We start from the raw sequence: 13,564 nt of genomic DNA, 5'->3' as shown, positions 1-13,564 counted from the left end.
GGTTAAAATACAATCAATAAATCAAACAGAATCAGCAGAGTAGGAGGAATGAGACTGGGTGAGGAAATGCCATGATCTACTAACAAACTGAGGTTACTGAAGATAGTTCAGTTAAAAAATCTTACACAATGGTAACACTGAGCACAACAACAATTGTTTTACTGCATTATCAAGATCTCTCACAGGCAGAAATGTCAAGGAAGACAAATGTTTCCAGATGTGCTCTCCAAGCTTTTTGACAGAAGCACAAAGAAAATGGCAACAATGGCACAAATTAAGTGGTTGGCCAAAGAAATTGGTGCAATGGATAAAGGCACTCATACAGGCGTCTCTTCACAAGATGACCAGTAGCACTATCAGCTCAGACTTGGCAGAAACCAATAGGATCCTGGTACACCCATCTATATTCAGGAGAAGTTTGATCAGAAGTGGCCTTCATGGAAGACCAGGGGATAAAAGCCATTGCACTGATGTGGGAACAAAGCCAAGCAACTGGCCTAATTATAAAAGCATGTGATGGAGGTTCTTTGCAGGTTTGGGGATGCATTTCTGCACAGGAAGTTGGACATTGGATCATAAATAATAGTCTTATCAATGCTATGCTTAATAAGGATGAGCTCAGGTGTGTTCAAATCCTAGTCTGAATGCAGCTAAACAAGCCTGTCAGAAGCTGTCACTGCACTTCCGCTGAGTCATTCCCCATACTACAGCCTAATGTATACACGCCAATTTCCCGTTATGTTACTGTTGGTTTGCTGATTGATCGGTGCTGTATATTCCTGTTATAATGTGAGTGTTTTTAACATTTTGGATTAATTTATACTCTGATGGGATTACACTTTTGTAGCATATTTTTATATTCACTTTTGAGTATGAGCTGTTTACTAACTGAAGAGGCCAGATGAGAGCGGATCCCGAATGGGTAATATAATGACATGCTTTCCATGAACACTCTGAAACCGGTGGTCATGGTTTTAGGGTAAGAGTTCTTCCTTAAAGGCACGGTGGACTCGCATGTGGCAAAAGTGGTCTTTTTTTTTTTTTTTTTTTTTGTCAGATCACACTTGATTAAATAGTTCCACCTGATATTTAATCATGTGGGCTTGGATGTTTTCACGCTTGATGATTTTATTTAGACTTTTTATTTCTTATTAGCACATTTATTATCACAGTTTTCACCTTATTGATTCCTTTTATATCTGTTTATTGCCATATGGATTTATAATTATTTCACATTTGGTTTACTAATCTTTGATAATCAGGTGATTTAGCGCTGCCTAATTTATGACAATATACATGTGCGGCTACAAGGAGGGGAATGCCCCGCCCACAAGATGATTGGACCAGCTTCTTGGCAGGCTCACGTGGTGGGTTCAGACTAGGATTCAAACTCGCTCTAGCTCATCTCTAAGCATATACTCATCTATTCCGCAATTTCTTCAGGGAGACGTCTACTCTAATCAGTCCCAAATTAATTCTGCAGCAGGACAATGACCCGAAACATACAGCCAAAGTCATTGAGAACTATCTTCAGCGAAAAAGAACAAAGACCCCTGAAAGAGATGGCATTACACTACAGAGCCCTGATCTCAACATCACTGAGTCTGTCTGGGATTACATGAAGAGACAGAAGCAAAACAAACAGCCTAAATCCACAGAAGAGTTGTGGTAGTTCTAGATGTTTTGAACAACCTACCTAGTTACTTAAAAACTGCGCGAGTGTATCTAGTACTAAACTAAAGTCCAATTCTACTTGCCTCTCCGTCAACAGTTTGACATCTGTGAGGTACCTTACAGGTGCCGGCATAGTTTCCCAGGCTTCTTCCAATTGCTGGTCTTTGGCCCTCTTGATTGGCTGGTGCGGGATGATGTCACTCCAGTGCATGCTCAGGAGTGAAGTCATCCCAGTACAGGGATCTGTGTTGGAATGGAAATTGAACTACATATGTGCAGCTCGGTGTACATTCTGCAGAAGCCTGTGAGCAAGCAGGTAGGTTTATTTTGTTGCAGAAGAGCCATTGCATGTCTCTTCTACAATAAGAAGCCTGTCTGCTCCCAGTTTTTCCATTTTAGTATTTAGGTCCACTTTAACCACTTCAATACTAGGCACTTTGACCCCCTTCCTGCCCAGGCCAATTTTCAGCTTTCAGCGCCCGTCGCACTTTGAATGACAAGTGTGCGGTCATGCAACACTGTACCCATATGAAATTTTTAATATTTTTTTACACAAATAGAGCTTTCTTTTGGTGTTATTTAATCACCACTGGATTTTTTTATTTTTTGCTAAAGAAAACGAAAAAAGACCGAAAATTTTGCAAAAAAAAAAAAGTTTTTCTTAGTTTCTGTCTGAAAATTTTATAAATAAGTCATTTTTCTCCTTCACTGATGTGCGCTGATGAGGCTGCACTGATGGGCACTGATAGGCTGCACTGATGAGGCGGCACTGATGAGGCAGCACTGCAGGGCACTAATTAGGTGGCTCTGAAGTGGAGGTACTAATATGCCGCACTGATGGACACTGATAGGTGGCACTGATATGCGGCACTGATGAGCACTGATTGGTGTCACGCATGTGCACAGACTGGCATCACTTGCTGGGCACTGCTGGGGCTGCACTGTAATCAGGGCACGAATGATCAGTGCCCTGATTACCTGTACAGTCTCCCCTGCGAGGAGATGCCGCTGATCGGCTCTCCTCGCCTCACACTCTATCAGTGTGAGGTGAGGAGAGCCGATAAACGGCACTTCCATGTTTACTTTGATTGGCTGTGATTGGACAAAGCCGATCACATGGGTTAAACGCCATCATCGGCTCTTTACTGAGATCAGGGTCCCTGGGAGACAATGTGCCCGCAATCGCCGTGCGAGTACGGTGACTTCATAAGATGTCCTCCTGGAAAGAGAGGAGATCCCGCCCGCCATCATTTTACTATACGGCGGTTGGGCGGGAGGAGGTTGAAGGCAAAAGGTGGGCACACCAAATATTGATATGATTTAGAATCTTTAGTTTATGCTCTTTGGAGCTTGTTAATTGATAAATAGCAATATTCATTTTGTAAAGCATTTTCACTTTACAGCATTTTTTTCAGAGTGCCTAAAATGTTTAGACAGTATTGTATTTATATTAAGGAGATTGGGGGAATTATTTAGATCTCATGCACACTGGACGTTATGAAAACACCAGTAGCATTAGCTGTAGAAAGCTGTAGCTGTATTTGCAGTAGCGTTTTTCTCCAGCTTTTTTTTAGCGTTTGCAATTTTTAGCTTTTTTTTTTAGCAAAACTATACTCCCACAAAAGCTTATGGCTCAAAAACATCCATAAATGCAGGATAGCCAGGTTTTTTTAGCACTTCTCAGAGTTGGAGCGTTTTTACAGTTATAAAACTCCTCTTAAAGCCCACTAGTTCTGGGTTTTTTTCCAGCCAGAAAACTCCCCTGCCAAAAAAACGCTGATAACAGCCTATGTGTGCATGGACAGATAGGATAACATGCAGGGGAGTTTACTGACTGCAGAAAAAATGCCTGAAGCCAAAAACAGCAGCTGTAAAAACGTTCAGTGTGCATGAGGCCTTAGTACATTTTAAGTGTTGGCCCTCCAGTTTAACCCACACCCCCAACATCCTCCTCTGCTGTGTGTATAAATTGTCAGATTTTATAGAACATTACCAAGGACAGTGCAAGCCAGTCAGGCTGCATTTGGCCTTGTAGGGTCCTTGGGGGAAGTGAATCAAGGCAACACTACATTGTTAGACCATTTGTTTATTATTCATGAACGTTTAACCTTATGATCAAAATGTTCTGAAAACACTACTATTCATAGTGCCTATAACAACCAATGAAGTTCTGTCTTTTATCCTGGTATGGGTGAGTGGATAGACCAGTCTTCACTAAACAAAGATCCGCTCCTCATTCCAAAATGTTGACCAAGAATTATAAAATTTATTAATCTATTTCAGCCTTTTGTATGTTTTTAAAAATGTTTATTTCAGGTATATTGCTTAGAGTGGGAATTTTGTGCTGCTTTTTCTGAGCAACCATCTTTGAAATCTGTATTTTAAAGTAACTAATATACAGGGGATTTCTTTATCTGTATGAACTGCATCTGCAATATGTCTGCTCTTATTGTGTTCTCTAATTTATGCAGGCCCCAAAGATAACTGGTGTTAAAGCTCATACAGAAATGGACAAGAAGCAGATTATACTGGACCTGAATATGAGGCAAGTTGTTCTCCTATGCCCCTTCTTTTTTTAAATGAAATACATATTACTGTTTATTGAGTTAAAGCGATTTTAAAGCCTGACAAGTCTGCATTATTCCCCCTTTCCCCTTCCAACTTGAAGTGGTTCTAAAGGCAGAACATTTTTTTAATGGTTTTAAACCCTCTCATATACCCAGTGAAGTGAATAACCTCAGTTGACACACAGATTAAACAAATCCTCTTACGTAATTTTTACTTGTTTATCTGCAGTCTTCTGCACTTTTGAACAGATGTAGAGAAAAGAATTGGGATAAAATCGAATCGGTCATCTGTCAGTATCACAGAGGAAGGGTGGAGAGCTGCAGTTACAGTGTGAGGGCTGATTGGAGGAAAGGCACACACCTCCTTCAGACTTGGCACAGGACTGAAGGACTAATACAGACCTGTGTCCTGAATAGAGAAGCTGTGTGCTGAGCTCCCTCCCCATCACAAATTTATCTCATGTGTTGGAAAACTTGTCAGAAGTGACTCATACTGATAACAGAGGAACGAAGCACCAGAGAGAAACGACACTTAGAGCCTTGGAGAGAGACAAGTAAATACTACAGATATATGTGCTTAGTTAAGATTTCATGACAGAGATTTACAACCACTTTAATGCATTCCCTGCATTTGTTTCGCCCCCATTACCTCCCTTTCTCAATCCAAAGCTGTGCCCATCTGCAGCTGCACACTCCTCTCTCTCTACTCACAGAGGCAGCAACAGGAGCCATTGGCTTTTGCTGCTGTTAATTAAAATTTGTGAGCAGAGAGTCGGCCATTGGGGCTGAGCTGAGTTGTGTGTCAATAGATGCACACAGCCCAGTTTGGGAGTACAGGTGCACTGCCATAAGAAGCAGCTTTCTATGAGGGCGCACACGCACAAAGAAGTGGAGGAGCCAAGAGTGCCAGCGGGGGACGCCAGAAAAGGAGGCCCGCTCTGTGCAATACCACTATACAGAGCAGGTAAGTATATCATGTCTGTTATTTTTTTTTTTTTTTAAAGAAAAATGTTAAGCTTTACAATCCCTTTAAAAATTAAACAGTTCCTATACACATAAAAACAAATGTAACAGATTCCTCCATTCATGCTAAACATGACAATTCTCCAGCAGCTTTGATTAAATCCACCAAGGTCCTTTAATTTTTCAATCAAAGGATGACAGAAGGGAGGGTGCCCACAGAGCCACTTGTGAAGTGAAAATTGATCAGTGTATGGCCATCTTAACACCTGCTGTAGTTGCTGCCTGGGGGACACATGATTGTACTTACCATCTGGAAAGTGTCTTTGGGGAGAAAATTGATTTCTAAATACACTATTTCTGAATAGTGACATCTTGAGAAGTGGGACAGAAATACTGTAAGAGCAAGGTGACATTGGGGGAGATTTACTAAAAGCAGAGCACTCAGAATCTGATGCAGCTGTGCATGGTAGCCAATCGGCTTCTAACTTCTCCGTGTTCAATTAGCCTTTGACAATGAACCCTGGAAGCTGATTGGTTTCTATGCACAGCTGCACCAGATTTTTCATGCTCCAGTTTTAGTAAATCACCCCCATTGTCTCTTTAAATTTTGCATTTAAAGCGGCTCTTCATTCATTTTTTTCAACTTTCCATCTATTAAATCTTCTGCCATTGTTGTTTTAAACTTTGGATAGTAAAATATTTTTTTCTGACAGTAAATACCTTTTACAACCCACTCCTGTTTCTTGTCATTAGCCTAGGCCAGGAGTAGGCAACCTCGGCACTCCAGCTGTGGTGAAACTACAAATCCCATTATGCCTCTGCCTCGAGAAGTAATGCCTGTGATTGTCAGGGTCTTGCAATGTCTTATGGGATTTGTTGTTTCACCACAGCTGGAGGGCTAAAGTTGCCTACCCCTGGCCTAGGCTTATGACATCATGCACAGCTCTCTCTCGCTCTCTCTCTCTCCCTCTCCCGAGAGAGAGAGAGAGAGAGAGAGAGAGGGTTTGGCAGGAAGGGGGGGGGGGAGGGAGTGAGTCGTAAGAGGGCTAACGAGAGCTGCAGAGCTGGAGGGGTGTGTTTGTGTAAATCCAGGAAGTGAACAGGCAGCAGTTTCAGCTGCCCACAGTTAAGGTGGATGCAGCCAGACTTAGTAGAGGGAGATTTCTGCAGCATATTTGGCAAGTACAGAATCACAGTATATATAAAATAATATGCAAAGTGGTTGTAGGGAATCTTCAGAATGGTAAACATGTTTTTATTACAAATTATGTGATCAGACTGCAGTTCCTCTTTAAATTTTAATCCATCCACCATGAAATACTAATCAATGCTTATTCTGTTCAGCCGTATGTCATTTAGGACACCACTGACTTTCTTTTTCTCTGTGTAGTTATGTTGGAGATGTGGAAATAGACGTGGAGGTGAAAAAGTATTTTTGTAAAGCTGGAGTAAAGGGTGCGCAGGTGAGTGGCTCACGGGTGGAAATCACAGGCCATACGTTTGTATTATAGAATCTGTATTAAATATATGAAGCATGCAACGGTCACTTCTGTGTATAAATGCATTCCTGTACCTGTATACAACCTAAAATACATGATACTGCTGCACTGTACTGTGTGGAGCTGTTCCTATGTAAAAGCTTCTTTAGTGTGTTACCAATAAAAAAACAATTCTGCTGTGGAACAGAATGAGAGCTGTGTACATGAAAATGCTGCTCCCCATACAACCTTTATCTCAGATACCTGCAGTTATCTTGAACTCTTAAACACCTACGTATTCATATGTGAAAGTCTTTAACCTCCCTGGCGATATGATTATTTCAGATTTTTGCGTCTCAAAGCGGTACAATTATTTTGCATAGAAATTTGGCGTTTTTATATTGTAGGTCTGTAATTCTTAGCAATAACACACTTAGATCTGTCCACCAAGAGTCTAGTAGATATCCCGGGTATGATGAAGTTTGAAACACAAAATCATAAATTATAATATAATAAATAAAAATAAATAATTAAAAAAAATAATAATATAATAATAATAAAATAAATTTCCCCACGATTCACTATCGCTCAATTCTGCAAGTGTTCTAATTTACTATCGCTGTTTTCTAGCTGGTCTAAAGCCACTTTTGACGTAAAAGGACACTTTTTGGTTGCTATAGACAATCTCAAGTCTCCAGGCAGAAAAAACAGTATATATAATATAAAACTGCATGCAGGGCATGGGCCAAAGAATTGGGGGCAAAAGGGATGTGAAATGATTTCATACAGTACTGTAATCTGTAAGATTACAGTACTGTATGTGTGATTTTTACATTTTTTGAATTTGCCGCCAGGCGAGTGCGGCACGACACTCGTAGGGAACGGAGCCTGGCACAGAGAGGCTTCGGGCAGAGGACGGAGCCTGCAGACAGCGGGGGGGGACATCGCAGGATCCCGGGGACAAGATAAGTAACTTGCACCAGGATCCTGAGATGTAATCACGAGTGTGGCTCGGGGTTACCGCTAATGGTGCTGAAATTCAACCCTGAGCCACACTTGGGAATACCGTCAGGGAGGTTAAAGGAGAAATCCAGCCTAGGCTCATTTTGGCTGGGCTTCTCCTATGGGTCACAGGAGTGCAATTCGTTTTGCACTCCTGTGACCTGTCTGAAGTCCGCTATCTGCTGACATCTCAGGAATCAGTCCAGGCACCGCGTCATCACGACAATAAAGTCTGGATCCGCCAGGTGCCTGGACTGATAGCCGTCTCAGCCTCTCAGTGAGCCGCTGAGAGCCTGAGATGGCCGCTCCCCGCCCATCCACAGCTCAGTGCTCCAGTGAGCACAGGGGGCAGAGCAGAGAGTTGCTGATTGACAGTCAGCAGCTCCCTGCTTGGGATGCTGTGAGAACCAAGCAAACGGCGATGTTCGATCACTCGGTTCTCAGTGCTAGGTAAGTATGAATATGAAAAAAAAAACCCCAAAAACTTCTCTTTTAAACTGCCTTCAATATTTGGGGTCCAGTGGTGGCCCGTCCTTTAGGGGTGCCGGGCGCCGCCCCCTCTTTCCAGGCCACCCCCTATATGCAATAGATAGATTAATGCATAGCATGAATCTAACCATGGCCTCCCCGGCCACCCCCTATTCATGCGTCCGGCCCCTTTCAGGGCACTGGGCACATGAATTACAGCGGCAGTGTTTTTTTTAGCACCTGATTAGAGCCAGAGGCTCTAATATGCTTCAAAATAGGACGGGCTCGGGTCGCAGAGGGTGTGACCAGAGCCCACCCAGGTGTGTTGCAATAGCAAATGAATATTCGCTGTTGCAACACTGATACTCATCCCGGCCAATCGGGAAGCGGGTCTGATACCCGTCACCCGATTGGCTGAAAGGACATGCAATCCTATTGGACGCCTAGGAGGAGGGGAGCGGCGGAAGCAAGTAGGAGATGAGTTGCTGGCCGATGCCTGGATGCCTGATGGGGTTAATAGCGCCCGTGTAGTGCCGCTGCCAAAGCGCTTTGCAGGCGATTCCTGCCCATTCATTTCAATGGCCAGGGGCGTTTTAGGAGCGGTGTATAAACTGCTCCTAAACTGCCCCAAAGATGCTGCTTACAGGACTTATTTTAAAGTCCCGCAAGCGCACCGCTCCAGTGTGAAAGCACTCGGGCTTTCGCATTGGAGTGACAGGAGAAGCTCTTTACAGGAGCTTTGCCGGCACTATTTTAAAACGCCTGTAAAGCGACTCAGTGTGAAAGTAGCCTAAGCAGGGTGGATTTGATTTAAATCATGTCGATTTTTAAATCACAATTTAAATCATAATTAAAATCACTAGTAAAAAGGCTTGATTAAAATCAACTTGATTTAAATTATAATTTTTAAAGAGCAACTGTCATCTCTATCCCGCAGTGGTTGACTCACTGACAGTCCCATTCACTTTAATGGGACGGCTGGTGATGCGGCAGTGACACAACAAGGTGAGGAACGTGGCGGCAGCAGGTGAGTGCCCATGCCCGCTAACAGGCGCTGCCATGGTGGATCTGGAATGACAGGTGCTCTTTAAATGTAAGGACCTATTCTTGCTGGTATCGTTTAGAGTCTTTAATATTTGCAAACAAAATGAAGGTTTCCTATTTAGAATAATAAGCTGTCAGGTTAATAAAACAGCGATATCAGAACCGATTCAATCATACAGTTTGTAGTGTACTTAGATTTGCAAAACAATGTGATAAAGGAATATTCCTGAACTTTGGTTTATCTCATGGTTACTGTCACATTGTGTGAATGCATCAATGCAGTGCATGTCATCTCAGCTTGCATAGCTTGGATTCATTGAATGAGTTTACCAAAAATGTAAATATTGCAGAATATACGGCCTCTTGCTATATAACTAAGCTCCATTTCATGCTGAATAAACTAAATTATTAATGTATCTCAAATAGAAAACCGTCTTTAGATAGATTTTTATTCCAAAAGCATTTTATTAAAATAAATTTGATAAAAATCAAATAAATCGATTTGAAATTAAAAAAAAAAAATCTGATTTTTATTTTTTTTTTTTATATTTTTCGAATTAAAAATATATATATATATATATATATATATATATATATATATATAATTGATTTATGTCCACCCTGAGCCTAAGCGACTTGTGTGGATTGCACTGTGACACAGCCTTAACTGAATTAGCTGAAGATAAAAGCTGATTGGTTGCCATGCACAACTGCTCGTGTTTTGATTCCTCCTACTATCTGGAGCTGCTATGTATGGCAACCATTCCGCTTCTGTCTTAAGCTAAAGAGGAGCTCCAATCTGGGAGAAAAAATTAAGTCATCAGCTACAAATACTGTAGCTGCTCACTTTTAATATAAGGACACTTACCTGTCCAGGGATCCCACAATGTCAGCACCCCAAACTGATTAATCAGTCGGCTTTAGGTGCAGGTACCGGCATTGTACTTTCTGGATAGTCCCTCCATCTTCTGGGATCTGTGTGTGCTCCAGAAGGCAGCGGGGGGGCCGGAAATGCTTGTAGATGGCCACGACGAACCAGGAACCCGTTCCCCCTAAAAAAAGCCAAATGTGGAAGTGGGGGAGGATATGAACAAGCAGAGCTTCCCCTTTTGGGTGGAGCTCCACTTTAAGCATTAAAAATGAAAAATAAAAGCTGATTTTTATTTTATTTTTGCCATGCAAGGCTGCTCCAGATTCTAGCTACTCCAGTTTTTATATATTCTCCTCCATATTTTCACTAAGAAGTCCAAATGACAATGGCCACCAGCTTTCATGTAGTATCAGAGTTGCCATGTAAATGTGTGCTGAGTGGACAGAATGTAATTTACACTTGAGACGGCTATTTTGTGATACAGAAGAGAGGAGTATGAAAGTGACAGTTGGGCGAGACATTTTATGATGGATGAGAAGAAAGGGAATAAAATTGACAGTTGGGTTAGCCAATTTTAGGAGTCAGAATGACGTGGTGAACACAGGAGAGCTACATAAAAATCTGAGATTTTCTACAGCACTAACCCTGCATATCCAGCCATCCTGATCCTGCACACGGGGCTACCTTTGATGAGAGTCAGACAGCCAAACAGACGATTTGTCCAAGGCTCAAGAAGTTCCTAATGACAAATGCAGTGATTAGACCTGAACACATCTGAAGGAAATAAGTACAAAGCATGGGATGGGAGACAACAAATATGTTCATTACAAGGAGAGTGATATATGTAGCAGTATTGTTTTTTTTTTGTTTTTTTTTTACTTTGCAAACCATTATCAACACAGGATACTTGGGACATGTTCAATACATAACCTACATAACCTACATAATAATTCTGGCACATGCACAGTAAACTCTCCCTCCCCTGCTGTTGTGATAGGGTGGGAGAGCGCACGCGCATGTGCTGGTGTGTGAGCAACGGACAGCGCTGGTTCCTGTGATAATACAGGCACGCTCAACTGAACCAGGACAGGGTTGATCACTTAGGATTTTTGGCCAGGCTTTGGGGAAGGCTGTTGGTAAGTCCAGTAAACTAAGCTCCATTTTTCTAGGCTGGAAATGGGTTTTACACTACTGAGGCTTTTTTTTTTTTTTTTTTTTGAGGTGAACTTAGCCTTTAAAATATCCAGGTTTGGGTCCTGAAGATTACCAAGAGGTTGTCTTATTGTGTGAATAATCCGAATCCAAATGATAAAATGTATGTTTTTTGTTAGTTTAGTGGATTCATGTTATGTAATAGTACATTGATTTCTTTACCTTAAAGGGGAATTCTACCTTTTGCAAAAAATAAAAAATAAGTGCACCCATACTGCAAAAACAATATATATATATATATATATATATATATATATATATATATATATATATTTTTTTTTTTTTTCTTTTGAGCCTTTTGCAAGCACAATCAGTAGATCTCAGGTGGAATGCTCCGGCTTCCGCAGACTCTTCCTCCAGCCTAGGACTGTACCGAGGTATGGACCTTCAATTGTGGAGCTGGAGTGGGGTATCAATGGATTGCAAGTGCCGTGATGTCACTGCATTTGTGCTCCATTGAGAACCACAGCCCCTCTGTAGTAGTGGCAGATGGGACTTTATAGTTGTTTTCATTCACAACTCTCAGAGAATGAATGATATATATCTGTGTGGTCGGAGCCACATACAGCTGCAACAAAGTCAAATACAACAGGAGCCAGTGGGCGGAAGAAGAACTCCTGGATTCTCTAAGTAGGCAATGCTGTTTGAGGGTGTGGGTCTGTGGACTCTGATGTTTCATGTTACACCCCAAATTTGGGGTGTAACATGAAACATGGTCTGAAAGGTAAGTTTAGTGAAAAAGTGAATATCAGCATTTTATCTTTTTATCCCTAAAAAAAGCGTTGTTATTATTATTATTATTGCTTTTGTGTGAGATGACTGGGGAATTGAAGGTGTCACACATATATATATATATATATATATATATATATATATATATATATATATATATATATATATATATTTATATATATATATATATATTTACTGGAGTAATCCCTTGTTACATAACAGGCCACATCTTCGGCTGCAGGTTACATACATTGTATTAGGCTCAACTTACAAAGAAAGGATCCTTATGTTTATTAAAAAGTGATTGTTGGTGTGATTGCTCCATCAAAATGAGTCACTTGGCTAAAAATAAGGATTCTTACCCTTGTGTAGAGCTTTGTGAATTGAGCCTTTTGTCATTTTTTCTTTTCGCCAGAACTTGAACTAGATGTTGAAAAGACTCTTTATTTGTCTACTTTAATTTCATTGCACCAGAATGACACTGCTATGGTTTCTTTACCAGCTGCATGGGATGATGCGAGTCATCTTAGAACCACTCATTGGTGATGTCCCTATTATTGGAGCAATAACATTATTCTTCATCCGACGTCCGGTATGTCAGCAATTAAATAACTGTTCACAAATATGCTAATGATAAACTATATTTTTATGGTTGGTTGTTTAAAAAATGTCAGATTTGAAATATTGCACATAAACTACTAATGTTTCATGCGTTGCATAAGCTGCAGTAGCAAACTGACAACTGCAGTGTCATTTGCATAGGTGTTTCCATCTTGCTACCACATCTCGGTGTGTTTATAGTCTTGTAATGCAACTAATATAGTTGTCTGTGCTGATCATGTCATAAATGATTCTCACATGTGACTAGGCTGTATTTGTAAAAAACTTTGTTAACCGCTTGTGACCGCCCAACGTACATGTAATGCGGCAGGTCGGCTTTGTTGCATGAAATCAGGTACCTGTACATCATTTTGTGCAATAGCCACTAGGGGGCTTGTGCACGTGCCATTGGAGGTGCGATCGCACGCTGATTGGGCAGAAGGGGAGCCAATCAACGCATTCGGCAGACCTGATATCCGCCAGTCACCCGCGATCGTTCCTGACAGAGGCAAAACGGCGGTCTCTGTTCTGAACAGGGGAGAAGATAAAGATCTTGTGTTCCTGTTAAGCAGGAACATGGATCTCTGTCTTCCCCCAGTCAGAGCAACCCCCACACAGTTGTTAGCAAGCACCCCCTAGGGACACATTTAACCCTTTGATTGCCCCTGATGTTAACCCCTTCCCTGCCAGTGTCTTTAGTACAGTAACAGTGCATATTTTTAGCACTGATCACTGTAATAATGTCACTGGTCCTCAAAAAAGTGTCAGGTGTCCGATTTGTCTGCCGCAATGTTGCAGTCCGTCTAAAAATTGCTGATTGTCGCCATTACTAGTAAAAAATAAATAAAAATGCCATAAAAATATCCCATAGTTTGTAGGCGCAATAACTTTTGCGCAAACCAATCAATATACGCTTATTGGAATTTTTTTTTAACCAAAAATATGTAGCAGAA

The 13,564-nt window shown here is 41.3% G+C and overlaps 1 protein-coding gene across 1 annotated transcript in view; it reads left to right on the top strand.

The window, feature by feature from the left end:
* ESYT1 (extended synaptotagmin 1) overlaps window positions 1–13,564 on the top strand; it is a 159,025-nt gene that overhangs the window by 72,840 nt on the left and 72,621 nt on the right. The window contains exons 5-7 of the mRNA XM_073613978.1: window positions 4,146–4,219; window positions 6,595–6,667; window positions 12,514–12,603. Coding sequence (XP_073470079.1) covers window positions 4,146–4,219; window positions 6,595–6,667; window positions 12,514–12,603 — 237 coding nt within the window. The remainder of the gene's footprint in view (window positions 1–4,145; window positions 4,220–6,594; window positions 6,668–12,513; window positions 12,604–13,564) is intronic.

The sequence above is a fragment of the Aquarana catesbeiana genome, linkage group LG02 (assembly GCF_042186555.1).
Source record: "Aquarana catesbeiana isolate 2022-GZ linkage group LG02, ASM4218655v1, whole genome shotgun sequence".
Classification (NCBI taxonomy): Eukaryota; Metazoa; Chordata; class Amphibia; order Anura; family Ranidae; genus Aquarana; species Aquarana catesbeiana.
Note: the sequence above shows the minus strand (reverse complement) of the source record. Positions and strands in the feature narration are given on the sequence as shown.